The sequence below is a fragment of the Schistocerca gregaria genome, chromosome 6 (assembly GCF_023897955.1).
Source record: "Schistocerca gregaria isolate iqSchGreg1 chromosome 6, iqSchGreg1.2, whole genome shotgun sequence".
NCBI classification, from domain to species: Eukaryota; Metazoa; Arthropoda; class Insecta; order Orthoptera; family Acrididae; genus Schistocerca; species Schistocerca gregaria.
Window position 1 is genome coordinate 578009946 of NC_064925.1, and position 22095 is coordinate 578032040.

General features: G+C 39.5%; 1 protein-coding gene across 2 annotated transcripts in view; it reads left to right on the forward strand.

The window, feature by feature from the left end:
• Nucleotides 1-22095, forward strand: part of LOC126278464 (serine/threonine-protein kinase Sgk2-like) — a 112026-nt gene that overhangs the window by 43981 nt on the left and 45950 nt on the right. For both annotated transcript variants that reach the window (XM_049978602.1, XM_049978603.1), the window contains exons 5-6: nucleotides 9071-9217; nucleotides 9482-9755. In XM_049978602.1, coding sequence (XP_049834559.1) covers nucleotides 9071-9217; nucleotides 9482-9755 — 421 coding nt within the window. The remainder of the gene's footprint in view (nucleotides 1-9070; nucleotides 9218-9481; nucleotides 9756-22095) is intronic.

A 22095-nucleotide genomic window follows, 5' to 3' on the forward strand; every position in this document is an offset into this window, starting at 1 on the left:
CAATTTATCCGATTTTGTTGATCAGCATGTTTCTAGAAAGCTATTAGTGTAAACCTAAATTGGTATGAATTACAGGCATGTAACTTGAATAGTACACGAGTTATTGGATGTCAAAGTGGTCGATTGCTATTTATTACGTCAGGCCATAAGTACTCCATAGTTAAATGGAAAAAAAAAGGTAGCACCATGCTTATAAATATATTTATTCATCTATGTCTTTGTTTATATCCGATATATACTATTCACGAAGAAATTGCTCAAATATTTACTGTGTTTTAGAAAGCACAGAGGCATTAGGCTACTGGCCTACTGTTTCAAGTTATTTAAATGCAAATCCAGTATTTATTATGTGTTTCACTGTGTTGTGGTTGTGCCTCGGCTTGGAGACATGGCAGGAGTGTCTAGCCAGTCACAGCGCATGTTACAATAGTAGGCGACTACTGAAGTCAATGGAGAGACAGGATGGAAGTTGGGTAGGAGGATTGAGTGCGCACAGGAGATGGGGGGATGCTGGTCGGGAGGGCGCAACAGACGGGTGCAGTAAATACTTGGAGTGTTGAGCAATTTGCGCGTGGTCATGGGAGATAGAAATATTTTGTAGTGCCGACTTGTGCACTTGTGAGATTTCCGTGGCTTCTGCAGTGAAGACGTAGTTTGCGTTTAGAAGTGAATATCTCGCGAGCTATTGTGTTGCTCGTAACTAATTACGTGAAGTAGGAATCAATTGTTTCCCTGTTATTCAACTTATATTTTATTTAATTGCTGGACCATAAACACCAATAAGTGTTTTGCAGTAATAAATGGCATTCTTAAAGGTACTTCTCCTATCGTACTCATCATTTAAAGTTGTTAAAAATAGTACCTGCAGATTTTATTTAATTGCAATCTCTCATTTATAAATTTCTATGTTACATAAAAAATTCACAATTGCCAATTGATAGGAACCTCCGACCATTTTATTGATGTGTATATTCATATAGTATACTGTAGACTCAGCAGTTTTTGGCTTGTAATACGGCAACTACATATCCTAGCCCCTGGACAGCGAAACCAGCCAAAACTTTTAATATTTCAACTCTGAGTCCGAGGATACGTAGCTGAGGGTCACATTTTTTATTTGAAAGTCTGCAAGTTCCTGCTAATAAAACTATAATTTACACATTGTTAACAAGTTAATTGCTGGCTACTAAAAAATTATAAATTACATAGCGTCAGCTACTAGTGTGATGCTTCTTTATTTGGGTTGCTATCCTTCAGTCACCCTTCCTCCCTGCTCCCCTCTCCCCTTTAGAATGTCCATGTACACAGTACAAATATTTGTATAATTTCACTTGTAAGAGTGCATCTAAGTAAATAAATCTAATAGAGGGAAACATTCCACGTGGGAAAAATATATCTAAAAACAAAGATGATGTGACTTACCAAAGATGATGTGACTTACCAAACGAAAGTGCTGGCAGGTTGATAGACACACGAACATACACACAAAATTCAAGCTTTCGCAACCAACGGTTGCTTCATCAGGAAAGAGGGAAAGAGGGAAGGAGAGGGAAAGACGAAAGGATGTGAGTTTTAAGGGAGAGGGTAAGGAGTCATTCCAATCCCGGGAGCGGAAAGACGTACCTTAGGGGGAAAAAAAGGACAGGTATACACTCGCGCACATGCATCCATCTGCACAGACGTTTGTGTGTGTGTGTGTGTGTGTGTGTGTGTGTGTGTGTGTGTGTGTGTGTGTGTGTGTGTGTACGTGCGCGCTTTTGTGTACCTGTCCTTTTTTTCCCCCCTAAGGTAAGTCTTTCTGCTCCCGGGCGGGAATGACTTCTTACCCTCTCCCTTAAAACCCACATCCTTTCGTCTTTCTCTCTCCTTCCTCTTTCCTGATGAAGCAACCATTGGTTGCGAAAGCTTGAATTTTGTGTCTATGTTTGTGTTTGTTTGTATGTCTATCAACCTGCCAGCACTTTAGGTTCGTAAGTCACATCATCTTTGTTTTTAGATATAAGTAAATAATAAGAGAAGAAAGTCTTTAAAATGTGTATTGGTTTATTTTACGTGTTTCTACTGTCATTGTTTTTTGGATCTCAAAGGTGTATGCAAAGGAGCTATTCCTAGCTGCGGATGTGTGTTATTGGTGAGTGATGCTGTTACATCTGATCCCATGGCCTCTTATATATCCAGTATGGTGACTTCTGAGATGTCCTGTCCTGATACTGGCCGTGATGCCATCCTCCACCAATTGCGTACCCTCTCATTTGATATAAGTTGTGCAGAGAAAATAGGATCCAGCTGATTATTATAAAATGCAAGGCAGTATATGGGAAAAGCATTACCTATGAAATTTGATAATACTGAAATTCAACCCATCTCTCCTACTGAAATTAGGAAAATAATAAAATCACTCTCAAGTAAAAGCTCACATGGAATTGATGGTATTTCCAACAGAGTATTAAATGATTGTTCCCAACAGATAAGTCAGATTCCCAGCCACATATGTAGTAGCTCACTGAAACGGCATTTTTCCAGATGACTGAAGTATGTTATTGTTCAACCACTGCATAAAAAAAAGGAATAGGTCTGATGCTAGCAGCTGTTGTCTGTCTCACTTCTGATAGCTTTAGCCAAAATTCTTGAAAAAGTAATGAATTCAAGAGTAGCACCACATATTTGTCAAAATCAAGTACTAACAAATTGTCAATTTGGTTTTCAGGAAGGCTTTCAACAGAAAATGCTATATATGCATTCACTGATCAAATATTAAATGAATTGAATAACTGAACAGCACCCATTGGGATATTTTGTGATCTCTCAAAGGCTTCTGATTGTGTGAATCATGAAATTCTTCTAGATAGCCTTAAGTATTGTGGTATGAGTGGGACAGTTCACAAATGGTTTAATTCATGCAGAAGGTTGAAATTAACAGTACAGATAACAGATAGTCTGCAGAAATCAGTGGAGTCCTCTAATTGATATATATAAAAAATAGAAAGAAACTTCCACATGGGAAAAATATATTAAAAACAAAGATTCCAAGACTTACCAAGCGGGAAAGTGCCGGCAGACAGGCACATGAACAAAACACACAAACACACACACACACAGAATTACTAGCTTTCGCAACCGATGGTTGCTTCTTCAGGAAGGAGAGGGTGGGTTTTAAGGGAGAGGGTAAGGAGTCATTCCAAACCCGGGAGCGGAAAGACTTCCCTTAGGGGAAAAAAAAGACAGATGTACACTCGCGCGCACGCACACACACACACACACACACACACACACACACACACACACACACACACACACACACATATCCATCCGCACATACACAGACACAAGCAGACATATTTAAAGGCAAAGAGTAAGGGCAGAGATGTCAGTCGAGGCGGAAGTACAGAGGCAAAGAAGTTGTTGAAAGACAGGTGAGGTATGAGCGGCGGCAACTTGAAATTAGCGAAGGTTGAGGCCTGGCGGATATCGAGAAGAGAGGATATACTGAAGGGCGAGTTCCCATCTCCGGAGTTCGGATAGGTTGGTGTTGGCGAGAAGTATCCAGATAACTCGGACGGTGTAACACTGTGCCAAGATGTGCTGGCCGTGCATCAAGGCATGTTTAGCCACAGGGTGATCCTCATTACCAACAAACACTGTCTGCCTGTGTCTATTCATGCGAATGGACAGTTTGTTGCTGGTCATTCCCACATAGAAAGCGTCACAGTGCAGGCAGGTCAGTTGGTAAATCACGTGGGTGCTTTCACACGTGGCTCTCCCTTTGATCGTGTACACCTTCCGGGTTACAGGACTGGAGTAGGTGGTGGTGGGAGAGTGCATAGGACAGGTTTTACACCGGGGGCGGTTGCAAGGGTAGGAGCCAGAGGGTAGGAAGGTGGTTTGGGGATTTCATAGGGATGAACCAAGAGGTTACGAAGGTTAGGTGGATGGCGGAAAGACACTCTTGGTGGAGTGGGGAGGATTTCATGAAGGATTGATCTCATTTCGGGGCAGGATTTTAGGAAGTCGTATCCCTGCTGGAGAGCCACATTCAAGGTCTGATCCAGTCCCGGGAAGTATTCTGTCACAAGTGGGGCACTTTTGGGGTTCTTCTGTGAGAGGTTCTGGGTTTGAGGGGATGAGGAAGTGGCTCTGGTTATCTGCTTCTGTACCAGGTTGGGAGGGTAGTTGCGGGATGCGAAAGCTGTTTTCAGGTTGTTGGTGTAATGGTCGAGGGATTCAGGACTGGAGCAGATTCGTTTGCCATGAAGGCCTAGGCTGCAGGGAAGGGACCGTTTGATATGGAATGGGTGGCAGCTGTCATAATGGAGGTACTGTTGCTTGTTGGTGGGTTTGATGTGGACGCATGTGTGCAGCTGGCCATTGGACAGATGGAGGTCAACGTCTAGGAAAGTGGCATGGGATTTGGAGTAGGACCAGGTGAATCTGATGGAACCAAAGGAGTTGAGGTTGGAGAGGAAATTCTGGAGTTGTTCTTCACTGTGAGTCCAGATCATGAAGATGTCATCAATAAATCTGTACCAAACTTTGGGTTGGCAGGCTTGGGTAACCAAGAAGGCTTCCTCTAAGCGACCCATAAATAGGTTGGCATACGAGGGGGCCATCGTGGTACCCATGGCTGTTCCCTTTAATTGTTGGTATGTCTGGCCTTCAAAAGTGAAGAAGTTGTGGGTCAGGATGAAGCTGGCTAAGGTGACGAGGAAAGAGGTTTTAGGTAGGGTGGCAGGTGATCGGCGTGAAAGGAAGTGCTCCATTGCAGCGAGGCCCTGTCTGCCGGCGCTTTCCCGCTTGGTAAGTCTTGGAATCTTTGTTTTTAATATATATAAAAACAAAGATTCGAAGACTTACCAAGCGGGAAACCGCCGGCAGACAGGCACATGAACAAGACACACAAACACACACACAGAATTGCTAGCTTTCGCAACCGATGGTTGCTTCTTCAGGAAGGAGAGGGAAAGACGAAAGGATGTGGGTTTTAAGGGAGAGGGTGAGGATTCATTCCAATCCCGGGAGCGGAAAGACTTCCCTTAGGGGAAAAAAAGGACAGGTGTACACTCGCACGTGCACACACACACACACACACACACACACACATATCCATCCGCACATACACATACACAGACACCTAGTGCGCGAGATCGCCCAGGACTTCAAGACCGACCTGCGCTTCCAGAGCTCCGCAGTCATGGCCCTGCAGGAGGCCAGCGAGGCCTACCTCGTCGGCCTCTTTGAAGACACCAACCTGTGTGCAATCCACGCCAAGCGCGTCACCATCATGCCCAAGGACATCCAGCTTGCGCGCCGCATCCGCGGCGAGCGCGTCTAAACCGCACACCGCAAAAAATAGAAAAAAAAAGTGTCTGTGTATGTGCGGATGGATATGTGTGTGTGTGTGTGTGTGTGCGAGTGTACACCTGTCCTTTTTTTCCCCTAAGGGAAGTCTTTCCGCTCCCGGGATTGGAATGACTCCTTACCCTCTCCCTTAAATCCCACATCCTTTCATTTTTCCCTCTCCTTCCCTCTTTCCTGACAAAGCAACTGCCAGTTGCGAAAGCTCGTAATTCTGTGTGTGTGTTTGTGTGTTTTGTTCATGTGCCTGTCTGCTGGCGCTTTCCCGCTTGGTAAGTCTTGGAATCTTTGTTTTTAATATATTTTTCCCATGTGGAAGTTTCTTTATTCATGCAGATGCAAAGATAGATAGTTTTGCTGATGATGCAAGTATAGTAATCACACCCATCAAACAAGAATCTGCTGAGGAAATTGTAACCAATGTCTTTCAGAAAATTATTAAGTGGTTCTCTGCAAATGGACTCTCACTAAATTTTGAGAAAACATAATGTATAAAATTCTGTACAGTAAATGGCATAACACCATTTGATAAATGAATTGGATGAAACATGTTGATGATCTGCTGAAATGGTTAGGTTCAGCTACTTATGCTATTAGGGTTATTGCAAATTTTGATGATACACATATCAGTAAATTAGCCTATTTTCATTCACTGCTGTCATATGGCATCATATTTTGGGGCAATTCATAATTAAGAGAAAGTATATTCATTGCACAAAAGCATGTATCAGAATAATAGCTGAAGCCCACCCAAGATCACCTTGCAGACATTTATTTAAGGAACTCTGGATATTCACAGTCTCTTTGCAATACATATATTCACTTATGAAATTTGCTATTAATAATCCATCCCAATCCAAAAATTACAGTGAAGGGCATAGCTACAACACTAGAAGAAAGAACTATCTTCACTATTCTGGGTTAAATCTGACTTTGGTACAGAAAGGGGTGAATTATACTGCCACAAAGATCTTCGGTCAGTTGCCAAATAGCATTTAAAGTCTGACAGATAGCCAACTAACATTTAAAAACAAAATAATTTCAGAATGGCAATGCCATCTGCTCAATAGATGAATTTTTATATATGAAGTAGTAACTGAAAAATTAATTATTTTGTGTAAAGAAAACTTACGTTAAAGTGAGACATTCCACATCATTATGAAACATCGCATTCATGACCTACAGAAGAAGTATTAATGAATGAATGAATAATATGGATAATTGAATGCCCCTCTGTCACAATAACTTGTAGAGTCTGGGGAAGACAAGACATTGTACTATTTCGTAAAATGTATTAAAATTAGTTGACATTCTTCAAATGTCTTCTTTCGTTGATATAAATTACACTATTGATTGGAAGAAAGTACCTCATACAAAAATTTCTTCATAAATTATTTATATCTCTTTTATGGAAAATGGAGTCCGGGTCTGCTTATATAAAGCAGGATTGTTTAGTCTACCAAGTTGAGAAGCGACTGTCTTTAAAATTTCAAATAAATTACCTTCATCATGCAAGAACTGCTTTTCCATGTCTCTAAAATAATGACACACTACATCGATAAAACTTGGTCAGCCACAGATACTCAAAATATCACTTTAAACGGGTTTTCTTTTTAAGTGGTGGTTGATATCAGCTATGAGCATGTAAGATTTATTAATCTTTAAAATTCCTGTGACCACTTTCATGTCGAATGCATCTCTAACCTGAAACTGTTAATAAGTAAGCTTTGCAGATTCTGGAAATAAAGTTTGTGTAATCTTCTTGTTCTGTGATTATTTTCAAATGACCACTAAGATCAAATACACAGTGACGCAATAAAATGAAACTATTTCGCCATACTTTAAAAGATCTTAAATTTTTCCTTTTCCTAATTTTCCAAAACTTTGTGATGCTTCTTTACGAAGCAATAACACTTTCAATATAGGTTTCACTTAGTCATATTTCAAAATTTTCTAGCTCACTGATAGTTTTGGAGCAGTGTCCATTGTCAGCAATAGGTTAAAATAGAAGACCTATTCTTCCATCAACATATCAGTCATTGACTTTCAAATGTTCTTTAGAGGTAAGTCCAATGTCAAAAACTTCTGTATAGTTTGTTGGCACAATTATGAGGCTGTTCAATAGACATAGTTAACACACATTTAAATAACACACTTTTTATGTACAAGATATTGACATGACATACAGTGGTCATCCAAGCTCAAGACCTTCTTTTGAACTGATTCATTTTCATAAATTTGTGGGAAATGGGGTACTGGAGGTGTGATAGCAGAATAGTGACACACCAAAGAGATCAGATTTCTGCACTGCTAATTACTGAGCACAATATATGTGACTCGTGTGAGCATTACAAGCATACTGCTTCACTCCCTCCTCGGACAGCAATCTTCCTTTTCTCCAGTCAGAGATGTTACACTGCCACAAATTCATTTTAGGCACTGACTTTACATTAATACACAGAGGGGAAGCTGACAATAATGACAATTTGTTACTTCAGTGGTGTCAAATGAGACGTCATTGGAGGAGGTCTGTTGTGTTTTCTGATAAAAGCTGGTTCTGTCTGGGTGCTGGTAATGGCTGTGTACTGGTTAGGAGGTGGCCTGTTGGCATTCAGACTAGCTCTCTTTGTGCTGGACAACTGGACGTACACCTGGAATTATGGCCTGGCATGCAATTTCGTATGACAGAAAGTGCACTCTTGGGCTTACCCCACGCACCCTGACTGAAAATTTGTGTGTCAGTCTGGTGGTTCGACCTGTTGAGGTGCCATTCATGAACAGTTTTCCAGGGAGTGTTTCCCAACAAGATAACGCTCACCCACTTACAACTGTTATAACCCAAAATGATCTACAAAGCATTGACATGTTGCCTTGGCCTGCTTGATCACCTGCTTAGTTTCCAATCAAACGCACATGGCATATCATTGAACAACAACTCCAGCATTGCCTGCAGCCAGTATTAGCTGTCCCTGCATTGACAGACCAAGTGCAACAGGGGTTTAACTCCACCCCACAAACTGACATTTGGCACATGTACAACACAGTTCATGCACGTTTTCATACTTGCGTTCAACATTCTGATGATTACACTGGTTATTGATGTATCAGCTTTTCACATTTGCAACGGCGTATCTCGCACATTAACCTGTGGTCTGGCAATGTAATCACTTAAATAAGTTAAGTAGACCAATGGAATCTCCAATTTTCAGTACTCCACATTAATTATGTTTTGATGTTGTGATTTTTTTTTCCACAGTATAACAAGACTAAGGGTGGACCCAGTACTGATACCAGTGTGACACCTGCAGTGGTTAGTCCTCCATTTTGAAAATGCTGTTTCATTCTGTACACTCCCTGAGCTTCGTAATGTAACACACTGCATCCTTTTAAGTACATAGGATGAAAACTAGTTACCAACAAGATCTCTGATACCCCAACATTTGAAATTCTGTAGGAGAATACTGGGGAAAGTGTGATAAAAACTTTTGACAACTTGCACCAAATACCAGTGACAGTATTTTCTTTTCAGTTTTGTATAACCTAATGAATAAGGTGAAATGCATGTAATAGAGGCTTTTATCCAAGTAGTCTGATCTTTTTAATGAAAACTGTAATATAACATATGGATTTACAGAATGTATTACTTTTGTGTGAAGATTTTTAAAATTTCCTTTCTCAGTCACTGACTAGATGCATTATAATTCTGTATTTCTTGTAGGCCTGAAGTACGGGAATTCTTCCAGCTTGATCGTAATCTGGGTAGCTTATCTGAAGATGGGGAAGGTGATGGAGACAGCATAGAAGGTACTGATTCTACGTCAGAACCAGCACCACAAGTTAATTTAGGACCATCAGAACGCACTTCGTAAGTACTGCATGTAACTGCCCTCTATTTGTAAACTTCCCCAGTGGAACTCTTGACAACACATTTTAGTTCCATAGCTAAATTTTGTGATGAACTGTATATTGACTGCAGACAACTATAAAATTGGTGGTCTAGTGCCATTAATAATAATAATAATAATAATAATAATAATAATAATAATAATAATAATAATAATAATTTAGTAATGTGCTGTTACTGTTTGTCGAAGTTAGAAAATGCACAATTTTGCATTTTAATTTTCAGTGCTCGTCCAGCAGATTTTGAATTCCTACATGTCATTGGGAAAGGAAGTTTTGGGCGAGTTTTGCTGGCCCGACATCGTACAGAGCAACGCTTCTATGCTGTGAAAGTTCTCAGTAAGCGACTTGTGGTGAAGAGGAATGAGGTCCGCCATATAATGTCGGAGCGAAGTGTGTTGCTGAAGACATTAAATCACCCATTCCTAGTTGGCCTTCATTACTGTTTTCAGACACCAGACAAGCTCTTTTTTGTGCTTGATTATGTTAATGGAGGAGAGGTGAGAGTCTTACCATCCGTGATCCTGTAGCCACTAATAGAAATTGTTAAAAGTATCATTTTAAATTTTACAGAGAAGTATACAAAGTCATTTACTATTTTTGGTTGACACAGTTAATGTGAATAGTGAAACTAGATGTGACTCATACTTGTTAGCAGGGACCTCGCAAAATTCACATATTGCGATAAATGCGAATTCTGCCTCAATGCAACAATGCTTAATAACCTAGTAGCTGCTATTTCGCAGCGAATTGTATCCACATGAACTATCTTATCAGAGGTAATTTGAAATAGCATCCTATTCCATACATAAATATAAAAACTGAAACCAATTTTTGATGTTGATATTGCACGTCATCTGGCAAGCTGCCCTGCATGTGTGTGACTGAGCTCATTTTCCCACACCCCTTCTTCCCCTCTGGCACTCAAAATTCTAATTTTTTATGATTCTCAACTGAGTGCAAGTTGATAGTGTCTGCACTAAAGTCGCAGGAAAATAAAAGCTGTACATGTTTTTTGGCTACACTGAAATTCTTCCCCTAATGTCTGAACAGATATTTTCTCTCCTACTTCTGCGATTAGTGTCTTGTCGATTTTATCTGTAGTGTTGTCAAGGATGGGTCGCTTGGCTATGAATGCCCATGGAAGGTCAAAATTAATGTTCTGTGGATTTTGTAACTATCAGATTTGGTGGGAAAGAAAAAGGATGTTGAGAAACACATTAAATCAGAGAACCACTAAGTTCACTGGCGAGAAGATACTGCTGCATCTCAGCAGATACAATAATATTTTGAAAGCTTAAATATAGTAAAAAGAAGGAAAGAAACACAGATTACATCCGGGGAAGAAATTGAAGTGTTAGTGAAAGTAAATGTCAATTTCAAAAACTAAGGCTTTGTTTTTAGGCATGTAGTTCGATAACCTTTTAAATTTGTACATCTAGTTATTTACAAACAAACAAAAAATTTATATCCAAATTTTATCAAAAATAGATGCAAATTTTGCAAAAAATAGGTGCTACATTTTAAAGTACCTACTGAATAGTCATTCAGCTTTAATCCTCTTTACTTTTTAAGTAAAGCAGCTTCAGTTAAGTCCTTAAAATTGCCTTCTGAATACTTTTTAATTGACATTAAGGAAATCTCTTAGTTATACAGGATGAGCACAAAGTCTTGCCCTGATTATAAACATTTATAACAGAATAAGCATTTGACATAATAAGTTACGTTTGATGCCATTAAATAGCTTAGTGTTACTAGTTGTTGTGACCAATAGATGGTGCTAGTGTTCCACAACACTGACGTGGTCTGTTAGGTCACATTAGTTGCTGGCGAAATGGTGTCAAAGCAGGAGAAAGCGCAATGTGTGCTTTGGTTTCAGGAAACGAAATCGCCCATCAGTGTTCAGTGTAAATTTTGGGCTTCTTATGGATGCAGCCCTTTTGAAGTTAAATCAGTAAAGTAATGGTATGCAAACTTAAACAGGCAGCATTGAAGAGCATCCTCAAAGTGGCAGGCATCATGTGAGTGATGCAACTAATCGTTTCAACAGAGTCCGTCTAAATCAACTTGTCAAGTATCAGGTAAACTTCAAATATTGCAAGGAAATGTGGTGAAGATTCTTCATGAAAGGCTTAGGTTGCTTGCTTACAAAGTGCAAATCGTGCAGACCATTCAGCCGAATGATTTGCTGACACGTGCTGAATTTGCAACTGAGATTCTCATGAAGATTGATGGCACTAACGATTATTTAAATCCCATATGCTTTACCGATGAATCCACAATTCATGTCAATCGAATGCTAAATATGAGTAGGCATAATGTCCGCATATGGGATTCAGTCTCCACATGCTACTTAACAGTTATTGTGAAAAACTGAATGTTTGGTGTGACCTCATGCATAACAAGGTTTTTGGATCAATTTTCTTCGCAGAAAACATTTACTGACATTTTGCAACAGTTCATTGTCCCACAGTTAGAAGAATATCAACCATGGATGGCGACAGAACACGTTACGAAACACCTGGTGGGAACTGGAATACCACCTTGACATTCTCCGAACTACCAAGGGAGCACACATTGAGGTTTACTAACATAAGTGGTCCAAGGAAGGTGGGGGGAGGGGGACCCATGCTAACCTATGTAATGGCATCAAATGTAAATTATGATGTCACTGTTATTCTGTAATAAATTGTTATAATCGGGACAAGACTTTGTGCTCACCCTGTATATCTGAACCTATCTCAATAGCATTCGGTGCTACGAAAGATTTAGTTGTAACTATAATTTTTGTATTCTTGGTACATTGTTCATAACAAAGTAATATTTTCTTGACTGGTCAATAGTTTTGCATTATAATGGTCATTATCAGTTACTAGAGATAATGTTCAGTGAGCAAAAGGTTGTCTACAACTTCCGCAAAAATCATACTGCAATTATGAGTCAAAGAATGTTTAAAGGAGGCAGCAATAGAGAAGGAAGTGAGACATGCTTGTGAGCTATCCCCAGTGTTGTTCAGTCTGTATGAGGAAGAAGCAGTGAAGGAAACACAGGAGGTGATTGGAAAGGGACTTCACATTCAGGGAGAAGAAATAAAATCTTTGTGGTTTGTAAGCGACATAATTCTGTCAGCAAGGGACAATGAAGATCAGTTCAACAGGGTAGGTAGTGTCTTGAAAATAGGTAATAAAATGAATTCCAACAAAAGTAGAAAAGAAACTTTTAGTGCGTGGTCAGATTAATTAGGTGATGCTGAGAGCGTTAGGTTAGGAAATGGGACACTGAAAGTAGTAGATAAATTTTGTTGTTTGGCGAGAAAAAGAAACTGAATATGGCTGAAGTATGGGGAGTGTGAAATGCAGGTAGGCAGGAAAGAGAAAACCATTTCTGAAAAAAGGAAATTTAATTTTAGATATAAATTTAAATGTTGGGAAGTATTTTCTTAAGGTATTCGTCTGTAGTGTAGCCTTACACAGAAGAGGAACATGGACGATAAACAGTTGGAACAAGGAGAGACTAGAAAGTTTCAAAATGTTGTGCTACAGAAGAACGATGAAGATTACATACTTAGATAGTTAATAGGGCTATACTGAATCAAACGGGCAAAAAAGATCTTCATAGCACAATTTGACTGAAAGACTGGTCAGACACCTTTTGAGGTGTCAAGGAAGAGTTAATATGACAACGGAGGGATCTTCAAAGGTGTACAACTTCCAGAGGGAGGCCAAAGTTTGAATAGACAGTAAGGAGATTTAAATAGATACTATAGTAGTTAAGCAGAGACCAAGAGACTTGAACAATGATAGACTAGTCTGGGGAGCTGCAGCAGACCACTTAACAATGTAGTCAGCAACAACATAATGATTATTATTAGAATGTTGTTGTAAGATGCAGACACTTCAACTGGACTTTGGTCTTACTACAAACAGCTCCTCTCCAGTAGGTTTGTTGTTAACAGTAATTTTATTTTGAAAGCCTGCTCACTGTTCATATCATTACAAGGGCAACTATTTAGAAGGCAAGTAACCTGTGCGACCACATTTACGATTCAGTACGTACACAGTATGAATGTAGATTTTCAAGCTTTCCTGTGGACATGTTGTGAATAATATTCACAGGTTTGCTGCCAAATGATGATATGCAAATTCCTCGGTGCAACAGTCAGACATCTTCAGGTGGTTCTGTGCTGGTGGCTGGGTACATTTTTCTGACAGTATCCACACATTGACACTTTGTATATAGAACGTGCGCGTGAAGAATGCGCAATGATTTGCAGATATATGGCACCATACTCAAATTCTCTCTGCCAAAAATTGCAGAGCGGTCTTCCTGCATGTGCTCTGTATGCTATGTATACTAACAGTGTGGTCAGGTGGCACTCACTAAAAAAGAAAACAAATATTAGACCAGGAGATTATCAGCTGTGCAGATATGTATTGCTTCGCTAATGCAGCAATCCCAGAAAGACGATCCCGTGGATAAAACTTCTTCCATCTTTTCATAAATCATGTGATTTCCTGTACTCAGACAGTGCTCTGCAGTTCTCCAATTGGTGTAGGCCTGTATGTCACTGATGTTTGTGGTGGCGTTCTTGTACTGTGTGTTATGTCTGGTCTATATATGCAGTCCCACATTGACAAGGGGTGTTGTACACACTACATTTTCTCAGGCCAAGATCACCCTTAACCGAATCCAATAGGTTCCTCAGTTTTGCAGGTGGTCAAAAAACACACTTAATGTCATATCTTCCTAGTACTCTTCAGATTCTTGATGACATGGCACCAAAATATGGCAAAAATGCCAAAGTAGTGGGTGTCTTGGTATCTTCGTTCTGCTCCATAGACTGAACTCGCTTGGGCCTGAATACATTATTCACCTGTCTCTCAGAACAAGCATTTTATCGGGACACTGTCTTCAAATGTTGTATATCACTCGACAGGCTTTCAGGACCAGATACCACTTGCATTCTGTGAACTAACATACATAATACACTACCACATTGTGCAGGATGGTGGGAGATTGTGACCTGCAAATATGGATCTGTATGGGTTGGCTTGTGGTAGACATGGTGTCCCCGAGGTTCGATCTGCTCTCCTTCGTACCGAAACATCAAGAAAAGGTAAATTACCACTTTTCCTCACTTCCATTGTGAAGTTTATATTTGAATGGAGCGAATTTAAATGCTGAAGAAACATAGGTATTGTGTAAAGTCCATGTGGCCACATCACAAATGTATCACCCACATACCGCAGAAAACAACTGGGTTTCAGAGTGAAAACAAGAGGGTTTCAGGGTGGCTGACTGTAGTGCTTTTTCTTCAAAGTTCTCCATAAAATAATTGACCACCACAGAAGTTGGAGGGCTTCACATGGCTACACCGTCCACTTGTTCAAATTATTGGTCATGAAATAAGAAGTATGTTGAAGTAAGCACATGTTTAAAAAATGCCACTATGTCCTCCTCAAACTTGTTGCTAAATAGCTGTAAAGAGTCCTGCAAGAGCACCTTTGTGAATAAAGACACAAAGTCAAAACTTATTAAGAGATTGAATGATTGCAGCCTAAGAGTTTTCAAGTGACCTACGAGATATTCAGAGTCTTGAATATGATGGTCGCTGTTGCCTATGAGATGCCCAATAGTGAAGTCAGATATTTAGCAACAAATTAAGTAGGTGCTCCTATGTTACTTACAATGGGACAAAGAGGCACCCCATTCTTATGGACCTTGGGTGATCCATAGAGTCTAGAAGGAACTGCATCCTGTTGACGCAAACCCTTGGTGACTAGCACTGGAATCGAGCTCTTCCTGATGAGTTTCAAAGTCTTTCTCTGGATCCTACCCGTCGGATCACTTTTTAATTTACGGTATGCAGCATCATTGAGCAGTTTGTATATCTTGATACTATATTCTCTTCATGAGAGAAGCACAATAGCATTACCTTTGTTAATAGGGAAGATGATGATATCTTGGTCTCCTCTCAGTTCTCATAGAGCCTTCCTTTCAGCTGAAGTGGTATTAAAGTTGGACTTCTCACATGGGACTCGAGTCAAGATGCAGCATGTGTCATGCCTAATCTCTTCAGCAGCATCCTTAGGAAGTTTAAAAACAGTCTGGTCTATTCCACCTATCACATCTCCAATGGGAATTGTTCCTGGTGTAGATGCAAAATTCAGATCCTTCTCTGGAACTGAAACTGCAGTGTTGTCCACTTTGGCACTGGTTAATTGGACTGAACGGCAAGCTAAGGTTCATCAAATGACAAAATACGATCAACACAAAGCCCGAACACAAGAAGACATGCCAAGAAGATGTCCGTGTTTAATCTCGTGGAGAAGACTGTGGACAACTTTTAGTAAACAAAGTATACAGTGCATGCGCAGGAAAACCACTCCGCGATTTTCAACACAGGGCATTTGAGTATGGCACCACCTACCTGCCAATAATTGTGCATGCGTGATTTCCATGCTTGCGCATTCTTCACGTGCGTGTTCTATATACAGAGCATCGACGTGTGGATACCGTCATTTGTATCTAGCCACCAGCATGGTTCAACCACCTGAAGGTGCCGGACAGTTGCTCTGAGGAAATATTTTGGAATTTGCATGTCATCAGGCAGCAAACCCGTGAGACTACTTACAGTATGAATGTAATTTGAGGAAATGGGTCATATTGTAATTAAAGCTGTCAAAAATAAAGAATTTAAAGAAACCCTAACGTTTTATTAAATTTTAGGAGAAAATATGCTGCAGTAAAATTGAAGTTGATCTTACAAATTTGCATGTATAAAAATAAATAAATAAATAAATAAATAAATGAGTCTCCAAGTTGGCCCTGTTTCAGGAATACCACCATGAAAAAGAATTAAGTATTCTGTTTTATTGCTCCTTTCATCTGTCAAACAGAAACGAATGAGTTGGTAAGAACGTTAATATTGAAATAAGTTTCCTTTAATTTATGTCTGTGGTCACAAACTTTTTATTAACAGATTACCCGTTTCGGTCTATAATGACCATCATCATATCTGCAGCAAAAAAGGGGGAAAAAAACATAAACACACTCACAGATTGTCTACAGCTTAGAAACAATAAATAGACCATAATGAAAAGTACTACTGACAAATATATGCATTAGTGCACTTAAAGTATGTAGAGGCATACCTGTTTTATAAAAACAAAGTCCTAATGTATTGCAGCCATAGTGGCATCATCAAATGTTAAATGCAAAATCAGCATCAGCGTAGTTAAATATATGTAAATAACATCACATGCACAAGTCATGTTGTCAGTAGCACTACTGTTCAAAACAAGCTGCCGCACAGTGGCCACAAGGTGTTTGTGGTGTAAGTTCACCAGATGTCACTAATGTTGGCATACACTAATTTTCAATAATTAATTGAACAGCGTCTGTAATGAGCTTATGTTGTATCAAAGGCATTACAGTAATAAAAAGTGATGAAATAGAACACAACAAAAGTCAGATTGTTAAAAAGAGGAAGAGTTAAGAGACAGTAGTTGACATATGCTCAAGTGCCAATATTCTAGATAATGACAGAAGTAATAAACACCTCTGATAGTGCACAGGATAATATTAAAACCATAAAACAAATCGCTAAAGAAGCCACAATGAAAGAAAACATAGTGCTGCACATAATCGGCACCCTCTGTTTTGCATTGTCGGTAGTACTTTCATTATGGTCTATTTATCGTCTTTTAAGTGTATTTGTCTTTTTCTCATTTTTTGCTACAGATCTGATGATGTTCATTATAGGCGGAAACCGGTAATCTGTTAATAAAAAGTTTGTGACCATAGACGTAAATTAAAGGAAACTTATTGTATATGCGGGTCACTGTTTTATTCGTGACAGTGTCGCAGCTTGTAAAAGTTAATATTGAAAGATGTACAAGGACTAACCAAAAAGTAAGACATTTGAAATAAAAAAATTAACAATATAAAAAACAAATTTTTATATACATTTTTATATACATTTTAAAGGAACGCTATTAAGGTATTTATTCTACATAACTGACATTGAATTTGAGGCACTTCTCATACTGTGGCACAAGTTGTTCGATACCGTAGTTGTTGAAATCTGCCGCCTGCGATTGCAACCACTGGTTTGTAGTGGCATGCAATTCAGCATCAGTATCAAAACATTATACAGTGAACCATGTCTTCATTACTGGGAAGAAGTGATGGTCACTCGCTGCAAAATCTGAGCTAGATGGTGGATTATCAAACACTTCCCATCCAAAACTCGGTAGGAGCTCTTTGATGTAATTGGCCATGTATGGATGTGTGTTGTCATGAAAAACAAAATGCTTGCTCCAAGTTTTCCCTAATGCTTCTTTTGTATCATCTGCCTTAACTTTGTGAGTCTTTGACAAAACCCCTAAGAGTTAATCATTCTGCTGCATCCAGGGAAATCCTCAAGAACCACTCCCTTAGAGTCCCAAATCACAGTGGCCGTGAACTTTCTTACTGACAGCATTTGCGAACACTTCCTTCATTTCTTGGAAGAATTTGTCTCTTCATTCTGTCAACCGCCTTTTTGTTTCACAACTGACATGCTTATCCAAGTCTCATCCCCAGTTAAAATATGGTTTATAACCTTGTTACCACTTTTCTCATAATCTTCAAGTGGAGGTCAGTGGTGCAGCTGGTCTGGTTTTTGTGGTCTTCCTTTAGGATTGTGGGAACCTGCCTAGCACAATATTTGCAGTAAACAAGCTTCTCAACCACACACCATTTTCACTAATTTTGTCACCGATTTTCATCGTCAGTCAGTCGGTCACAAGGCTAGGCTTGCCACTGTGGTCATCATCATGGACATTGGTGTGGCCATTTTTAAAATCTGTGTACCATTGTCTCATTTGGCTGTCACTCATTATTTGTTTTCCTTACACATCAGAAAGTCTGTGATAAATTTCAGTATTTTTGCCATGATAAATACCAGTATTTTTGCCATTGTCTGCCAACAAAAAGCTAATCACAGAATGCACCTCACAAGTGACAGGATTTTCTAGTACCGCACACTTTTTAACGTGTCTTAGAAAGCAGAGTGATAGAGAGAGAGAGAGACAGGTGACATACTACCACCGATGGATGCGTATTGAGTGTAGGAACCTTATGGCACCAAGATAGTGGCTTTAGCCCTGCACACCACTACAGTGAACCAAAACTTTGGTTACTTTCTGGGTAGCCCACATAATAAAAAAGAAAACAAGCAACATAAAATATTTGCAGACTTGAGAAATGTGAAATTCCACAGGGCAGTTGCGAAATAAGAGGTAATGGAAATGTTGTACATAGTGTAGATACTGATGCGCCAAAACTTTATGACGACCTTCTTGATAGCTTGTTTGTCCTTTGGAATGAAATACATCACTGATTCTGCATATCAGGGATCTGACAGCTTGTTGGATGGTTTTTATCTGGCATTAGATGGCTGCGCATAGGTCATGTGATTCATGTAAATAACAGGCTGCTGATTTGTGTACATGGTGCTGATGCCTAATAGCAACCCAAATGGGTTCCATGGGATTTACATCAGGGAAGTTTGGTCACTGATTCATCAACACGAGTTCACTATGTTGTTGTTGTTGTGGTCTTCAGTCCTGAAACTGGTTTGATGCAGCTCTCCATACTACTCTATCCTGTGCAAGCTTCTTCATCTCCCAGTACCTACTGCAACCTACGTCCTTCTGAATCTGCTTAGTGTAGTCATCTCTTGGTCTCCCTCTACGATTTTTACCCTCCACGCTGCCCTCCAATACTAAATTGGGATCCCTTGATGCCTCAGAACATGTCCTACCAACCGATCTCTTCTTCTGGTCAAGTTGTGCCACAAACTTCTCTTCTCCCCAATCCGATTCAATACTTCCTCATTAGTTATGTGATCTACCCATCTAATCTTCAGCATTCTTCTCTAGCACCACATTTTGAAAGCTTCTATTCTCTTCTTGTCCAAACTATTTATCGTCCATGTTTCATTTCCATTCATGGCTACACTCCATACAAATACTTTCAGAAAAGACTTCCTGACACTTAAATCTATACTCGATGTTAACAAACTTCTCTTCTTCAGAAATGCTTCCCTTGCCATTGCTAGTCTACATTTTATATCCTCTCTGCTTCGACCATCATCAGTTATTTTGCCCCCCAAATAGCAAAACTCCTTTACTACTTTAAGTGTCTCACTTCCTAATCTAATGCCCTCAGCATCACCAGACTTTATTCGACTACATTCCATTATCCTCATTTTGCTTTTGTTGATGTTCATCTTATATCCTCCTTTCAAGACACTATCCATTCCGTTCAACTGCTCTTCCAAGTCCTTTGCTGTCTCTGACAGAATTACGATGTCATCGGCGAACCTCAAAGTTTTTATTTCTTCTCCATGGACTTTAGTACCTACTCCGAATTTTTCTTTTGTTTCCCTCACTGCTTTTTCAATATACAGATTGAATAAATCGGGGATAGACTACAGCCCTGTCTCACTCCCTTCCCAACCACTGCTTCCCTTTCATGTCCCTCGACTCTTATAACTGCCATCTGGTTTCTGTACAGATTGTAAATAGCCTTTCGCTACATGTATTTTACCCCTGCCACCTTCAGAATTTGAAAGAGAGTATTCCAGTCAACATTGTCAAAAGCTTTCTCTAAGTCTACAAATGCTAGAAACGTAGATTTGCCCTTCCTTAATCTAGCTTCTAAGATAAGTCATAAGATTAGTATTGCCTCACGTGTTCAAACATTTCTACGGAATTCAAACTGATCTTCCCCGAGGTCGGCTTCTACTAGTTTTTCCATTCGTCTGTAAAGAACTCGCGTTAGTATTTTGCAGCTGTGACTTATTAAACTGATAGTTCGGTAATTTTCACATCTGTCAACACCTGCTTTCTTTGGAATTCACTATAATGCTCCTCAAACCACAGTAGCACAGTTCTGGCTCCGAGACTCAGTTATACTTCTTAAAGTTGACATCACTGTTGGGGAAGATATCAAGCATGAAGCAAGTGGTAGTTTCACTGTCGTCCTACCTCTTTCCATAGATGCTCAAGAAAGTGGCACGTGAACATTCGAATGGCTTCACAGTTTTTGAGATACTTGTTCAGACTTTGCGTAATAATACTCTGCACTTTGTCAGAGTTGCTTGTCTGAATGTATTTCCTCTCTTGCAGCCCATATATTCTCTCTCCTCCGTTTATATACTTTCGTTACTGTGTCACGTGCCCACACCACCACCAGGCAGCACCCAATGTCACGGAGGGCAGTCGTAGTAACGTTCTGGCTTATTAGTGTATAAAGTAGAGAAAAGAATGCGAGGAACAAGTAATGGAGGGGAAGAACAAAACCACTTTGCTATTGATGTTTTGGTGTTTGTTTCCTTCTAATACTCTCTTGCTGTCTCTTCCCTGAAATGCAAGTTTAAGTGACTTTCTTGCTTCATCTTTTGGATAATCAAATTATATTTAACTATAACATTATTTCTGGTAGATTCGAGAAGGTAATATTTGTCAGCATTTGTGTATAGTGGTTTGCTACCAACAGCTAACATTTTTATCTATCACCATTTGGTTGTGGTTTCATTTCAGATATTTCCTTTGAAGGTACTTCTTATCAACTTGTATTAATAATACTGCTTTACTAATCACAGAAATACTGTACAGTAATGTTTGTTTTTTCTAATAACATTTGTTTACTGTAACCTCGTTGAAAATTAAAAAATGTAGGAAAGGATAATGATTTAATGGTCTGGAGTGCACGCAGACATTGGCCAATGACGCTATTTGCTGCTGCCCCTCCAGTAGACATCATGCAGAATACATGCTTGAAAATATCTTGGTTATTTGTGTTTTTCAGTTATTCGTGCATCTTGACCCCTACATTACCCTGAATAACAGAGTATACTGTACTATAAATGTAAGACAATGTCTATAAAAAGACAGAGAACTGTAAAGAGAGCTGTCATTGATGTCACTAAGTGGAAATTTTGCCGAAGTCTTACTGCAGTTCTTGATGATCATCCGACGACATTACTTTCCTGTATACAACAGTATTGTCAGTGATCATTGTTCTAGTCCCTACTGATGATATCTGATAAATTGTTTATGTACATGGAAAACATTAGATGTCCTATTGTGCTTCCTTGTCACACCTGATGTTACTTTAGTTTCTGTGGAACATTGCCATGCAGTATGATGTACTGGGTTCTACTAGTCAAATAATCCTCAAGCCAATTACGTATTTGCGTAGAGCTCTATATGATGGTGTATTGGTTAGTGGTTGCTGTTATACAGTGTCGAATGCCTTAGGAAATCTAGTAAGACCGAGCTGCCTGTTAACCTGCCTCTGTTATTTGCAAGAGGTGTGTGGATAAAGCAAGCTGTGCTTCACATAAGTAGCTTTCGTTTTCTGTGCCTATGCTGATTCCTGGAGACAAGCTTGTTTTCCTCCAGGAACAATGCGGTGTTTGAATTTATATATGCTCTGGGATCCTTCAGCAGGCAGACATCAGTGACCTGCACTCTTTTGCCAGTGACTATTGCTAAATCTGAGCTAGGAAATGAATTAATTCTGTACCATATCCAGTGTAACATGTACCTGGAATTCCACCAGAACTTGAAGATATGCACTGAGTAATCCTAATTATTTTTAGTACTTGGGCTGCTAATACTGATATCTCTCATTTGTGAGTCTGTAACGAGGCCAAACATTGGTATAGTAGTATCCTATGTTGCGAATATTTTGGAAAAGCGGAGCTCAAAACTTATGCTACACCTCCTTTCTTCAGTTTCAGTACTAGAAAGATTCATGAGACAAAATGGAAGATTTAGATCCCTT